Raw genomic sequence first — 15,730 nt, 5'->3', positions numbered from 1 at the left:
CTGCGATCTAACTTGCTTCGCCAGTGGTGAACACACCATTTAGCAACCACTATTGATGAAAATCCATCCCACGTGACTCAAGCATAAATGTTCAGGGACGAGGGAATGTTATACAGTTTTATTCACGTTACATTTGGCCTCGTTCACCGACTTCCCTGTCCTGCAAGTAGTGACGGGCGACCAAATGAAGTGCCCCGTTACTCTGAGTAAATGAGTGGATTTCTCTGGGTTTGAACAATGTTGTAAAAATTTGGGATAATGTAAGTTTCCAACTCAAGAAAATATATGACAAAAGCATTTTTAGACATTTTAATGCAAAATTCCTACATTAATATCTTCTTAATATCTATCATATATATCTTGGGTAGAAACCTCATTCCTGCATGCAGCAAACAGTTTTACATTAATCAGGTTATTGCAGTGCATGTACAGCTTATTCTGTTATTTCCTAATTTTTTGAAACTTTTTTCCAGCAACCTGTTTTCTTGTGCCGTGAAAGACGTAGAGTCTGACTCAAACCTGCCATCACTGGGGCCAACATGGAGACCACCTTCTGACACAACGCTCACTCTGCTAATGAGAACCTTAAGGCCTTGAGGAGGCAAAAACACATCTGACTAACATGCAGTTGTGCATGAACAATTCTCAGACTTTGTAGCTATTAAAATGTTAGGTGATACATAAAGAGTAATAGCAGGGGTGAGGAGGAAATCCACCTGGACATAAATAATGAAACATGTTGATGTCACACTGAGTTTAGAGCAAGTGAGGCTAACAAAAGCAGTAGCAAATCTGGCACATTACAGTTTTCAAGCTGTTGCCTCAAAGCTACCATCAAATACCTTCCATGGCTGGTATGAACCAATAACACAAAGGAGACCACAGCTTGAGTTACGTTTAGGGTGGCAATATGAAAATGTATACTGTAATAACTGGGCAGTGTTTGCTAGCAGACGCACCTTGGACTTACTGAAAGGGATTAGAACAAAAACATCCTGACAGGAGAAGCTGGCACGTTATAAAAATGACTCACGCTTGGTAATCAGACCCCAGACAAAGGGGAAGTTTTCACTTTAGCTTTTTGATATAAAAGAACAAGGGCCAGATATGGAAATATTACTCTGAAAAGAGACCTCAAAACAATACCCCGGGACAATAAGACACAGTGGGTTCCCAAACAATGACCTTTGTGTGGGGGGATGAAAGGAAAAAGTCTCAAAACTGGATTCCACACCACACCTTGCCGACTTCTTGGGAGCGCTTGTTCCATTCGCCTCTTTTCCTTCTGTTGTAAAACGATCCAGACGCAAAAAAAACTGTGTAAACCGGGATTTCACAATTGACCACAAGCCCTGAGAAAACCATATAATGTCCACTTTTGAGGGAACTTGTGCAGCCTTGCACTATCGCACCAATCATCCCTCCAAGCTCATGCTGGGGACCACCCTGAGAGCTACTTTTCCAAATAATGGAAGGAATGGATAAAATACTTTCCTTTTGCTTAATCTAAATAAGGGTGGAATTGATTAATTTGGCCTGTATGCCTCTGCTAGACGTTTTGTTTGAATGATAAAAGTTCAATATACAGAATGTGGCAGTAAAGAAACACTGCAGGCAAGTCTCCTCGGATGAAATGTTCAGGTTTAGAGTGAGAATTGATGCCTTCCATATCCACTAAGCAAGCGTGAATTTGGTGCATAAACTTACTGGTATGATTCCTAATAAAGGCAGAATTGCTTAGAAAAGGCGTGATACTGCTTAGATTTGAAACAGTGTCAAAATAATCTCTTAACGAGCAAATCTACAAAAGATTTGGCATTAGACTGTCATGCCGCTCAATATCACCTGTTCTTCTTACCTGTCTGTATTTGAAACAATAACACGAGTACAGCGAGGACTCACTGTTCTACTTAACGCCAAATATTTCCACTAGAGCTGATCGGCCCAAAGGCAAGCTGATAGCCAGCTAATGACATTGGTGGGCCCTCATTAATCAAACGTCTTAGACAGTACATTTATTAAAAAAAAAAAAACAGTCTTGCAGGTGTCCATATGCACACACACTCCTCTGCCTGGCTTAGTCGGACGCCATGAGATGAGAGGAGCACTCAATAGCTCAGGCCTACCTGATGGAGAGCCTGAGAGGCCAAGCAGGAACAGATGGGCTGAGGACGGCGGGGTACTGGGAATGAGGGAGTAAAGGGAGGGAAACAAGGGAGAGAGCATCGACAGTCAGGGACCACCATCATTGCTGCCCACACCAGACTACACTTACCACCACTCGCCCGCCTGCCCGCCCGCCACCATCCCATCCAACCAAATTCATTTTCTCGGCTGTAATGAATCTGCAACTTGCACACATATGTACGGTGCCTGACATGGTACCGCTTTGGGATCTTTTAACCCCTGATGGAAACATTTACAAACAAGTGGCCACAAAGAGTCATCAATCTGCACATTAACCTCTTATTTGCCTTCAGGGATTGCGCCATTCTCTATTATAGGGTTCAGAGAGGACCAAAGAAACTGCAACAAGGAGGAAATGGAAATAGTCCCTTTCAAAGCAGACTACAGAGGAAATTAGCCAAGTACTGAAAAGGAGCGAGCAATGGTCACTTCAATCCTTCCCTTCCGTTTGCTTTAAAATTAGAAAAGACATGATCAAAGTGAAGTGAGAGATTTGAGACCCCTGACCACTTTTAAGCAACCGGAGCCGCCGTGCCTACACATCTGGAAATGCATCTATTTGAAGCAAATGACTGATCAGTTTCCTGTACGGAGCAATGCAATTCAACGCCGCTCTATTTACCTCCCTCGGGCTATGTCATTGTATTTGTGTGTATTTGTACGCGTCAGGCATTGAGTACCGCGTAAACAGTGACGGGACACTTCATCTTCTCGACTTGTGCAACCCGGTATGTGCCTCGTGCCATCGCGCCAGGGAGCCCTGGGTGGCTTCAGTTACTCATGCCATGTGTATACTTTAGCCAAACAAGGCCTAAGGACACTCCAGGGTGGTACAGAGGAAGGAGGGGCGAGGAAGCTAAAGGCGAGGTAGTGTGGTCCGATGGTTGAAGCCAGTGATTTAGAGGCTGTTGATACCGGGCAGACAGCCCAGGCTCAGTCACTGACTCACAGTAGATGACGCTGCATAAGTCACTACACTTAAAATGTCCTCATGTGTTTAGAAATGTTCAAGTGGAAATCAGACGCGCGCGCACAGCTGGAAATCGCTACTGGATCTGATTTTCTTGTTTCTCGCTCGCTTTTCCCTGAAGCTTTCATAAACAGATGGCAGAGGCTCATTAAGCTGTTGTCAGGACTATTAATGACATTGTGAACACTTTCCGAGCTCTGTATGCCTTAGGGCTTGCGATTGCCAAAGCTGGGCCATTAAAGAAGGTGTGAGAGTAACACAATGCTGCTGTGTGCTGCAAGGTGAGGGATGGAGGCCATGGAAGAAAAGTACACACATAGTTGAATGGCTGCTTGCAGTGGGCTGACGTTAATGATTTCATGTTAGTTGTAGAGTCGAGAAAAATGCCATAATGTAATGTGATTTTCTGCACCGTAAAACTGGGCTGTTAGAAGAATTTGGATACTTTGACCCTACAATGCTACTTGCGTGTACAGTGCTCAAATTATATGGTAGAGGGGGATACATAATGCAGGTTTAAAAAGGTCTAAAGTAACATTATGTAACAATTTTATCCTAAAATAACAGCTTCAACATCATTTTGATGGTACTGGTCTTGTAATAGGGTCCCTTTTATCTCTTGTTTCAGCACTATGTAACTTCAGCGAGAGGGTAGGATCACAATACGTGAAACTGAGAAGATGTTTTCTGGTGGGGGGCCACAAATCACACAAAATACAGATTTTTACATAATGTTGCTTTTAAGTGTCAAACTCCAAACAGGAGTCTACAGCCATGCGTAGCGGTGCTTTTAACTAAATGCTAACATCAGGATGCTCACAATGACAAGGATAAAGGGTAAGTTCAATGAAAAATGAAAATTCAGTCATAATCTACTCACGCCCATGCTGATGGAAAGTCGGGTGAAGTTTCGTAGTCCACAAATCATTTATGGAGCTGCACGTCAAAACAGCGTCACAGCATTCTCCTTAACAACTGAAGAAGATGGGGTCTTGTTTTAAAATGTATAAAATAAACAAAAAAACAAAAACAAAAACAAAAAAAACCCCAAAACATAAAATGGCCCGGTGTAATCCAGGTCTTTGGAAGCCCCAGAGATCCCAAATTGATTTGAAAAGACGTTCTTTAGGATAACCGAAATCTTCATTGTAGCTGCTGAGCTAAAAGCGCACTGAAGTGGGAGCATCGACTGCGCATCATGGGTGTAAATATTGTCTTTTCAAATTAATTTTGGAATCTCATGGCCATCTTGTTTAGGAGAATGCAAAAACAATGTTTTGCTTTGAAGCTCCAGAAATGTTTTGTGGACTACGAAACTTCACCTGACTTTCCAGCTTTAGGCTGATTGGATAACAACTGAATTTTCTGTTTTGGGTGAACTTATCCTTTAACTGTTTACTGTTGTGTGTGTACTGTTTACCCATGTTCACCATTTTAGTTTGGCATGTTAGCATGCTAATATTTGCTAATTAGGATTAAACGCAAAGTACAGCTGAGGCTAATGATAATGCCATTCGTTTTTTAAGGTAATTGGTAATTAAGTGATATTTCCGACAAACTGAAGAAAGTAAAAAGTTAGTCAGAGGGAATATAAATGCGTGTTCATGGCAATCCATCCAATGGTTGTTGAGACATTTCACTCACAAATGTGAACGTCATGCCAGAGGAAGGAACTGGAGATGACCAAAGTCATTATGCCTTCATATGAGCCATCAGAAATTCTGTAAGGTTGTGATGTCGCAACTATACAGTTCCCGCTCTCAGCCAGGCCCCCAGCATGGCTGTGGCTGCAAAAACACCGGTGGAGCTGATGCGGAAACAAGGTGGTTGGTGCCTGCTCAGACTTGTGAGAACTGATCAATCAGAGCAAACCAGGCTTTTCAGGAGGGGGGGCTTAAAGAGACGGGCACTTAACAGGGTCTTCAGACAATATAGGTGCTGCAACAATGGACAGTATGTATTAAGTATAACACATTAAAAGTTTGCACCTGAGGATGAGTACCATCTGTAGTTGATACAAACCAAACCAAAACAAAACAAAACAGAATTGTCAAGACAGAGGCCTAATTTCTGCTTTAAACATGCAAAAATCGTAAACAAGAGTTTACAATAGTATGATTCAAATGTGTACAGTTATTTGGAAAAGATGCTCAGTTGTGTTCGTGGTTATAGATTATTACTGTGTCAAATAATGGCTTAAAGCCCTTCCTTCCATGTGGCTCCACAGATGAATTACGCTGGACTCGCAGCTAAGTGTTGGCCACCTCTAACAACATGCGGAGACAACTTGAGGTGGACTTATGAACTATGAGGTGTGAGCTAGTGGTTTCGCCAGCTTGGAATGGAAAAATTGAAAAAGCACAAATGGAGTTCTGTCATCAGTCCTGTTGTGTATGCTCGTGATTACGACGCTGACTTATGAAGCAAACAATGCAGGAACAGAACGGACAGAGAGAACAGAGTAAACTTTCAACATCACCTCGGTCGGGGGAAACAGTGGAGGCGGCAATGAGAGCTTGCAGAGCTCCAGACTCATGTTGTTGATCCTTATGTGGTCACACGCAAACCTAACCATCATCCTCTGGGATATCCTCTCTCAGGGTCAGACGCTGAGTGTATGAGAATTCCCCGACTGACCCTGCAGAAATAAAAAAGGGCCAAGCAGGTGATATCTTTTCAGGGAATTGTTGTGTTAATATTTATTTATTGAGATATTGCATTTCGAGCATGATCTTAATGAGCCAATTATAGCAAAGCGAGCTCCGCCTCTGCACCTGACATGTGATGCAATAACTGTAATAAAACCAAATGACTTTTGAAAAATGTGGAGAGCAAATGTTGCAATAGAGGACACTTTATATGGCTGTTTGCTTATTCTTCATGTGTATGCACGTGTGTGTGTGTGTGTGTGTGTGTGTGTGTGTGTGCTCTGAGCCTGTGCTTCACGAGGACTCCGTCAGCTTAGAACTGCGGTCTGTCGAACTGTGATTCTCTCTAATGGTCTATCTCTCCCAACAGATGTACTCTTCTCTGCTCCACAGCTGCATCCCACATGTTTTCACGCTGCTCGACAATGCAGTTATATTCTTTTTCTCTGCAAGGAGCTCTAGTGTTGGTGGTGCTAGTGGTGGTGGTGGTGGTGGCAGATTCCTTCCCTTCATACGCTCCACGTTCCATCCCTCCTTTACATCCCGAATACTGCAGTAGCGCTTTGGCTATACTTGGTCCTGAAATGTCTCCAGTTGGGTAACGTAAAGAATGCAGAGGGTGGGGGGTCATATCTGGCATGGTCTGCCACGGCTTCATAGCACACACAGTCATTTCCATAATTGCCCACAATCAAACCAACCCCTCCTGGATTCCTCCCGCTCCAGATTCCTGTAGATAAGCTGAGCTGGGGCTCTGGTGAGTGCCGGAGACCCCCAAGTAAGAACAGGTGCCGCTAATGTAACTGATTTCAGATTCTCTGTGTATCCAAAAAAAGGGGGGGTGGGTGTTGTTTCGCCAGTAATTGCCATGGTTGGACATTCCCTTTCGGATCGCTATCATGAGACGTTTCTGAAGAGGGGAATGAAAGAGGATTTGTCCCACATTTGGTCCGGTATTATCAGGGGCCAAATTAAGATGCCTTACAGTTACAGTATTTACCACTGTACGGCAACAAATTGTCGGGCACCAGGTCACAGTGATTGATTCACGTTGCGGCCGATTTTCCACTACCTAACACATGTAATTCTTCATCCTGCGGCTACCAGAATAAACCTTTTAGACCACATTTAGAAACAAAGTCAAACACCCATGACACAGTTTGTGATGTAACATATTCTCCATTTTCATAATGTCAGTGTCTTGCAGACATGTGCATGCCTCTCTCAGTTATTCGAGAGCAGAAAAAAAAAAAAAAGTTTGGAATGACTGGTCAAATATTTTTAAGACTTGGCTCATGTGCATGGTCATTAAAGGACAAGTTCACCAAACAATGAAAATTCAGTGTTTGTCTACACACCCTCATGGCCGATTGGACGACTGAAATAGATGGAGACTTGTTTTTAAAGGAACAACTGAAATAAATAAATAAATAACAACAGCTTGTCCAGCATAATCCAATTTGGCACCTTGGGGCTTCCGTAGAATCGGAATACACTGGATGAGCTGTACGGAACCTTTTTGTTTGTTTGTTTGTTTGTTCTTTCGGTTGTTTTTGAACATTTCAAAAAACAAGTCCCTGTCTACTTCCGTTGTTTAGGAGAACACTGCAACAGAAATGTTTTGTAGACTACAAAACATTATTTTTGGGCGGACTTTTCCTTTAATGGTCATGTACATGGGTCAAGTGAGGTGTAAAAGTGGCAATATAACATAAAAATCATGCATTCAAAATCTATTATGAGGAAAGGTACACATATGTTATGAGAAAAATGTTCACATCAAACATAAAAGTACTCAATGTGTAATGTTATTATATATTTTATGTCTGTTGGGCATAAACAAGAGGAAACCAATTTAAACATACTACTTTATATACTGTTAATTCATAACAAGGCATCATATTTTATCTTCAAAAAATCTACTGTTTGGGGGTATCTGTACTTAGTTATGATCCACTACTGAACATGAAAGACATCTGAAGTTGCCAAAAAGAAATTAAAAGCAGAGAATGAGGTTTAGATGGTTTGGAAATGGAGGTTATGCGCCTGCAGCAGCACAGAGGAGAACGAGCTATAGGCTGCTCATACACTACATGGATCGGGCAGGGAAATAATGAGTCATTTTCAGGACTATTATCATTCACCAATCAAATTAAAAGTGCTTATTTTTTGTTTACATCGCACGTTCGAGCCCGGAGGAGACTTGAGTCGTGATTTTCCTCACTTCTTCGGTCGATCGAGCCCGACAGTGAGCCTCCCTCTCCCTCCACCCTCCGTCCTCCGCTCTTACCAGGTAACTGTTTACCTCGATGTGGACGCGACTGTGGCCACATGCGCGCCCCCGCGAAGTCATACGTCACCGTGCTCGCTCCTCTTCTCGCGCGCTGGTTAAAAAGAAGGAGGAAAGAGCACGGGAAAACATGTGAGCGGTCTGAGGACTTTAGTGAGAGACAACTTTTATGTCTTATGTGTTTTTTTTTGTGACCCCGTGCATGCACAAACCGCCGTGCAGTGCTAAAAAAGGAATTACATCTTAAAGGAACGACACGGCTCTTTTTGCAGTTCACGGTGTTTTTCTTTTTTTGTGGTGGGGGGGCAAGGTTTTGACTTTTTGTGTTCATCAGGATAAATTGTGTTATTGTTTTTGCTTTTATTTTATTATTATTTTCTTGCTATGTCTGAGTTGTGCTATATAAGCAGAAGCAACTATTAATTTATTGTAAACACCTTTCTTCAGAGCAGTGAGTCAAATGTAGGACACCTGCTCTGACACACTGCATATTTGTGATTTTTTTTTGTTTTTGTAGTGAACTGGCTTCTGCTTGGAGAAATACGGCCAAAATAAAACTATATGCGTATATATTACATTGCAGGTTAACCCCACTCTTTTGAAAGAAAGAAAAAAAAAAAAAAAAGTGGGAATATCTTATTTTTATATATATATATTTTTTTTAAAAACACATTTTTTTGTTGATTTTTATGATTTTTTTAACTATGAAGCATTTGCAATTCGTGCTCGTCCTGGCCATCGCGGTCAACGTGTGGGAATGTGGAGACGCAAAATTCGGCGAGAGGGGAGAACTCAGCCCCAGGCGGAGAAGATGTTACGACGGAAGCTTGCCCAAGCGGCTGAAGAAAAGGGAGCGAAAAGTGTTGCTTGACGGCAGCAGCAGCGGAGAAGTTTGCCACAGGTTGTACCCCCGTGTGTCCTGCTGTCCCACCAGGAGAGCCGCCTATCAGATCCTGCACCGCAGGGATGCCAGGGTAGGTTAATGTACAGCCACCACGTTGCGTTTTCTGCAAATTAAGGGACTGAGGGTTTTTACTGCTAAAACGCCCTCAGGAGATGCGTTTACAGCCCGTGTGTATTGTCATTCTGCTGCTGAAATGTGGGGGGGAATTGCCCTGGGTGAGGTCTTATTTTAACATTCCTACAGAGGCATTTAATGCGTTTATGATACTTAATAGTAGGAGGGCTCACCATACATTGTGTTTTTTTATGTTACCTATCAGGTTGGGCTTGAAAAATCCCGATGTGTGTCCTATAACGTTACACGTTGAGCCATCTTACTGTTATTTTATGATGGTTTGTGTTTATATCATTCTATAAGCAGCTCCTAAAGGCTTTCCTGTATGGGTGTGTGTGTTTATTTTACGCGCATCTGTCTGAATTGGAGTGAATTTTCACGGTTTTCGAGGTGACGTTTCCATTTGTTTACCGGGTTTTCCTGCTTTACGCAATCTGGTGCAAATTCCGCCGTCCATTGCGCTTCGGCGTTACCATGGTAATCACTCGCCGTTTTACGTTACTTCTCGCCGCAACTGTCAGCAGAAAAAGGGGGTTTACTAGATAAACCGTTCAGCTGTTTGCTATCCGACAAGGTAGGAGCTTGTTTAACAGCCATTTGTTCGCAGCGTTTACGCACAGGAATGTGTTCGCCTGACGTTTTGGGGAAAAGTTCCATAAATGTGCCGGGCTCTCGTTTTTTACGCGATACCATAACGCACTCCTGTCCGTTATGGTATCGACCGAAGTGGTGTTAAAAAAAAAAAAGAAAGAAAAGAAAAGAAACGTGTCGTAATGTCGTGTAAAGACGTGCTTTTAAACCTCCGCTCGGTTTCCGTGGGGGAATGGCAGGAGAAAGGGGAAAAAAAGGCGACTGTATGCGCCAAACTTGTAGCGGATTCCGTTGGATCCACACCGGGCCATTCTCATGTAAACCACTCCTCGAATCATTCAGTGGCTGGGTGGTATCTCACTTTGTGTTGCGACAAAAAGCCATATTGCATCATTTAATTTGCTCAAGTCATGCAAATAAGAGGGGTGTGGGGGGGGGGGGGGGGGGGGGGGAGTGAATAGGACGAACTCGACTTCTCCTCCTCCCCACTACACTGCCCACACACGGAGCCCTTTCTGATTATGGCAAAAGAATAACAACAACACCATTGTGTTTGTTGGTTTCGCTAATGGGAGAAGCTGGAGAACATCACTCTCCCCCCCCAATCGTCGGCCCAGTCCAAGTGTTAATGCCTTTGAGAGGGTGTGTGTCCTTCACCATACCCCCCTGCCAACCAACTTACACCTATTCCCAGTGGGACGAGTGTTTTCTTTAAGCTTAGTGTTGCCTACATCAGTGCTCTCTCGGTGTCTCCAACCATATGAGGTTTGCAGAGTGTCACTGAAGACGAGTGATTTTTTTTTTCCCCCTTTCCAAGTGTGGCATTGTATATTAACATGTTTGTTCCGGCAATTTCATTGGCAAAGGCCATTATGCTGATGCCTATCGTTGAAAGAAGTAATCCTGTAACAGCTGTTCTCCCATATGAAGCAGTGCATCGCAGCTTGGTGGGATGCCAACTTCACAAAATGAAATGTGAACGTCTGAAATAGCCAGGGGATGCATTAATGACAATTTTATTTTCTTAGCTATTATAGCGCCGTGTTTGCTTATTATGGCTCTGTTCTTGACCTGCTTTAGCGTGTCCTCAGCAAAAGTGCAACAGCTGAGCCTCATTGCCATTTTCTCCCTGCTTTTGAGGAACGTACTCGCTGAGATTCAGCAAAAGACAACAAACAAAGGTCCACTTGTTCTGGTTTGGATGATGGCAACTTTGGAGCCCGTCCCAGCAACATATGGACACAGGGCATGGCTGAGAGCACACAAATGCTACTCTCCGTGGACCTCGTGCCAGCCCATGGCACACAGAATCAATGGGCAATTTAGAGCAGGAGGGCAGGCATGCCCACAATACTACATGGCATGAGTGAACAGGGCACGGAGACAGAGGAACACACCACACATACAGGGTCATAGCCAGCCTGGAGCTCCCTTTTTGGGGAAAACGTCAATTAGGAAATTAGATAATATATAGAACAAAAGGGGGATTCAGATCAGAGTTCTTCTATGGACCCTCCAACAGGCTAGGATTTATTTTCCCTCCTCAGTTCGTCTGTACTGCCCTTTGCCGTGAGAGATTCGCCGAACATTTTTCAGGTAGACCGTCAAGGTTTTGCCACCTGTTGTGCAAACACAGCTCTGAATAACTGAATAGAAAATCTTTCCCTCCGTTGCAGTTTGTTCTGCAGTCCGAGCGAAGTGTAAGGCATCCATATGTTGGCCTTGGGTCTGCTGCTCTAATTGACTTCGACAGACTGCTAATTTGTTGATACCAGAGTGGGAATGATGTGCCTGTCTATCTCTAAATTGGTGTTTACACATGGACCTCACACAGAGCAAAGCACTACCAGCCTGCCTGCCTGCCTGCCTGCCTGCCTGACTGCCCAAGCAGCACGGCTCTTGACCTAAAACAGATTACATTGTGTTTTATTACAGCTAATTTGTTATGTAAATAATCCTGCTAATTTCTTTTGGATTAACTCTTTGTGTACTTTTGCGTAATGACCCTAAAGTCAGGCTTTGAGGCTCTTATTTGACTTCATTCATTTCATGCCCCCGAGATCTGTCAGACATGGGAATTGTAATTTGACTTTAACTGTTTATGAACTTGGGTAAGTAGGCAGTGAATGAGATGATTTCTCTGTTTATTTCTCCAAACAGACAGGGTGTTCCAACCTCAATGTTTAACAAATTGTTCTCGAAGGCTACAGAAGTGGATGTCACAGAAAATGTTGCGAGGATAGGATAGAAATGTGAAAACACCAGTGTAATGCAGCTTTAGGATTCCCAATTCAGTTTGAGTACATGAGATTGTAAACAAAAAGAAACGTTTCAGTGGGAAGACGAGGAAAGAGGCTATACCACCGGTACCAGTGAGAATTTGGAGTGTCTTTGCAGCGTGAATGGTGTGAACGTTCATGCAGATCGTGGTAGAGATGCTGCAGACTTTCACACTATGCAAGTGACCGTCTGTCTCCCTCCTCATTCTTCATTCTACAGATGATGCTTTGAAAAAAATTAAATTACTGTGTGTGCAAGCTTTGTCAGCATGATACCAGCCCGAACCATAACTATCCAAACTAACCACATGTCAGATCTGCACATCATGTAGAATATAAACAGACTCCATGATGACAATGACATTTAACGCATGATGTGGCATGTGAGGTAATGGATTTATGACATCTTGTATTGCTTCATGCTGTTGACAGAGTATCCCGCTGTGTCATATGGGAGGAAGATGTTAACATACAGTTATAACTTGTAAGTAAGTTGTAGCTTTAGAGCATTTGTGTGAAGTAGAGATCACTGACTTTGCGTGTGGTAACTGGGGTAAGATTATCTAATTTAGGGTTGTTTAATGGGAAGGTCTGTTGAGGGCTGGAAAGTGCTTAGACATGTCTGTGTTTTATTATAGGAATGATTTAAACATTTAATCAAAACCACTTTTCATTTTCTCAATTTCACACGTTACATGGGGTGATGTATGTACGTCTAACAAAGTAAGGAAACAAAAGTTTGTTAAAAACTTTAACAGGCTAGTATTTGCCTTAAAAAGGCAATCTGGACTCACGAGATCATTTGCCAACAAATCATCTCGTATAGTTAGTTGTTGATAATTTCAGACAGCGTCTTAAGTTGTCAAGAATTTACGATAACGAAGATTTAAAAATGCACCCTGCAATCTAAACTTTCCCTGCTCCGTAGCGTAGTGTTTATGATGTTATATCACCAAACGTCCAGCTTATCCTAAGCTACAAGGTGGCTCGCCAGTGCAAAGTGAAGAAAGAAGTAAAAGTTTACAGCCCACCATTTTTAATCATTGGCTCTTGTTGCGTGTGGTCTCCAGATTTTCTCCACCAACAACACAGAATGTGGACGTCTCCTGGAGGAGATCAAGTGTGCTCGCTGCTCCCCCAATGCCCAGGTGTTGTTCCACTCCTTGGACATGGATAAGATGCCACACAGGGAGCCAGACCTGCCACGGCTCTGCCAGGACTTCTGCCGCGAGTTCTACTACACCTGCAGGGGGCACATACCAGGTAATTTACGCAGATAATAATGACCATGAGTGTGACTTGAATTACAGCCCGTGTGTGTGGTTACCTGGTGATACCCAAGCAAACACATGAACAGAGTAAGTGATGTACGCATGTGTTTTGCTTGCTCAGTTCAGTCTCCCGTACATTTGAAAGCAAACGGACACGTGTGATTGTGATGAATTAAAATTCACAGCAGGCCTCATTTCTCATTGAGACTCGGGCTGCACATGTAGAACTGGCAGATTTTTGGACTTATGCAAGAAGTGGTGCGTCAGTAGTCTGGTCTGTGAATATTTATTTATCCAGCTCTTACCTCATCTGACCTCACCTCCATTTGTTGCTGAGCTTGTCTCACCCGTTTGCTCGCTCGCTGCCTCCCTCCTTTCTTTACTGTTGCACTTTAATGCATCAGTAAAATTACTTGCCACGCACAATATATACAGCAGTTTGCTGATTAGTCTGCAGACTGATCTTGCACATTTGGTCTTACAAAGAGCAGAGCAATATTATATTAATATATGACAATATTATAACATTGCTGCGTAATGTTTTGTTCTCTTGTCTGTGTTTGGTTCATATCGATCATGCATGTTTATTTTACGTTTACAAAAAAATGACTTTTTGAAGATCTCGAGCGTAGTAACAATACACAGATTTGAAGGCATTTCCTGACATGTGAATGGAAAATATTTGATTCGCAAAGGTGGGTGTGAAAACAAATATCTCACATGGACTGACAAAAGCAAGTTCAGCCTGACCAGTGTACCAGAAAACAGGGCTGGAACAAAATGAACTATTTTATGACCCGTTCCTGGATTCTGCTTACCAGACTCGACTCCCGGGGTTGATTCTGTATTCGGGATGCATAAGCACCCTAGCTGTGGTCTAGACATGACTGCCCGGCACCTTGCCTTCCTCAGACATAAACTGCCACTTATAATCCTCTGTGTCATGCTCTGCCACCAGGATGTTTTCATTTGAGTAGTAAGTTCACATCACATAAATCTAAACATAGTTCAAGTGTGTCTTTACCGGCCTCTGTCAGTTCTGTCCATGAGCTCTACTACAAGATGGCCAAAACCACAGGACAGGGAAAAAACTCATTGATACAACAGTTTTCCTCGTGGATACGGTAATGCTAAATGATAGGAACCCTTCTGCCCCCTGAAAGCATTTGGTCTTCAGAAGAATTTCCTTTGAAGGGATGCAAGATCACAGGTACCTGTGCCTTCAGAGTGCATACCAAACATGATCAAACACTTTTTGACTGTCTTTACTCCTCCAGCCAAGTCTTCTTCCAATCTCTGTCGCCACAAACTGATTAGATCTGCTGAGATTTGCAAACAGAGAACAGTTTCAAACACACTTGTCTGCAACCCACCCACATGATACGCTGCAGCTCAAGTCAAATATCAAACACATACATTCCATCTGGGTCCATCCTCGTCTGCATCTAATGGCCTGCTGGCGTATCTTGTACAACACTTGAACTACGATTGAGGTTGGCGAGTGGGGCTCCACAGAGCATAGAGCCAGGAGCGAAGAAGAGGACTTGTCTGGAGGTATATCACCTGCACACGAGCTGACAGACATATGGGCTCAGAGAGTCAAACCAAAAAAGCACGAGAGAGGAATCCAGACAAGAATCCCCCCTCCCTGCGTCCACCGTTGCACTCCTCCCCGCTTGCCTCCCCCCCCCAGCCCTCCACAGATCAGCATATGTGGTGACGAATGACACATTTATTTTTCTACAAAGGTTGTGTGTATGTAAAACTGCTGAAGTGCATCAAGATGTCAAGTACTTGGGGTGGGCCACCCAGGTTGCCTTGGAAGATAACCAGATGGAAGTATAACTTTAGCGCTGGGGAGCCGGGAATATGGACAGAGTTCTGTCTCTTGCTTTCTCTCTCTCTTTCTCTCCCTCTATCTTTATCCCCCTTTTCTCTCTCCCCCTCTCTCTCTCTTTCTCTCTTGTCTTATTTCTCTCATATGCGCTTCCTCTTCTCTTTTACTTAGTTCATTCTTTTTTTCAATCATTTCCAGATTTGGAAATGTCTTACAATAAAAATTCACAACCTACTACGAAAAAAAAGATGAATTAGATTGAATGCTATTGCTTCCAGAAAGTTAACTGCATTGCTTTGACAAACACTTTGTTGGTATTTTATAATATTTTTGAGTATTGTGGCTCTGAATTGTATTATGCGAGGCAGTAACAGTGAATATAACCACAAACATGACCGGACAATATGATATGCCCTTAAGTTTTGCTAAGGTATTAAAATGAAACGGTAGCCTTTACAGCATCCATAACTGTCATCTCTCTCCCATGAAATTTCCTGCCGCCCCTTGATTAGGCTGTGTACTTAGCCCCCATTTTTCCATAAAGACATTTACTGCCTCGACTCTCACTTCTGCCTGGATGCCTCCCACCTTCCCCGTACTCCTCTTCTCTTCTAACTTCCTCCCCTCTTCACTCATCCC

At 43.1% G+C, this 15,730-nt stretch overlaps 1 protein-coding gene across 1 annotated transcript in view; it reads left to right on the top strand.

Moving 5' to 3' along the window:
• The first annotated feature begins 8,761 nt into the window (after positions 1-8,761).
• The window catches only part of hhip (hedgehog interacting protein), a 34,599-nt gene continuing 27,630 nt past the window's right edge, over positions 8,762-15,730 (top strand). Inside the window, exons 1-2 of the mRNA XM_084366581.1 lie at positions 8,762-9,069; positions 13,054-13,246. Of these exons, the coding sequence (XP_084222707.1) occupies positions 8,785-9,069; positions 13,054-13,246 (478 nt within the window). The 5' untranslated portion in view covers positions 8,762-8,784. The remainder of the gene's footprint in view (positions 9,070-13,053; positions 13,247-15,730) is intronic.

This window comes from Pagrus pagrus, assembly GCF_965226575.1.
Source record: "Pagrus pagrus genome assembly, chromosome: 2".
Lineage (NCBI taxonomy): Eukaryota > Metazoa > Chordata > Actinopteri > Spariformes > Sparidae > Pagrus > Pagrus pagrus.
Note: the sequence above shows the minus strand (reverse complement) of the source record. Positions and strands in the feature narration are given on the sequence as shown.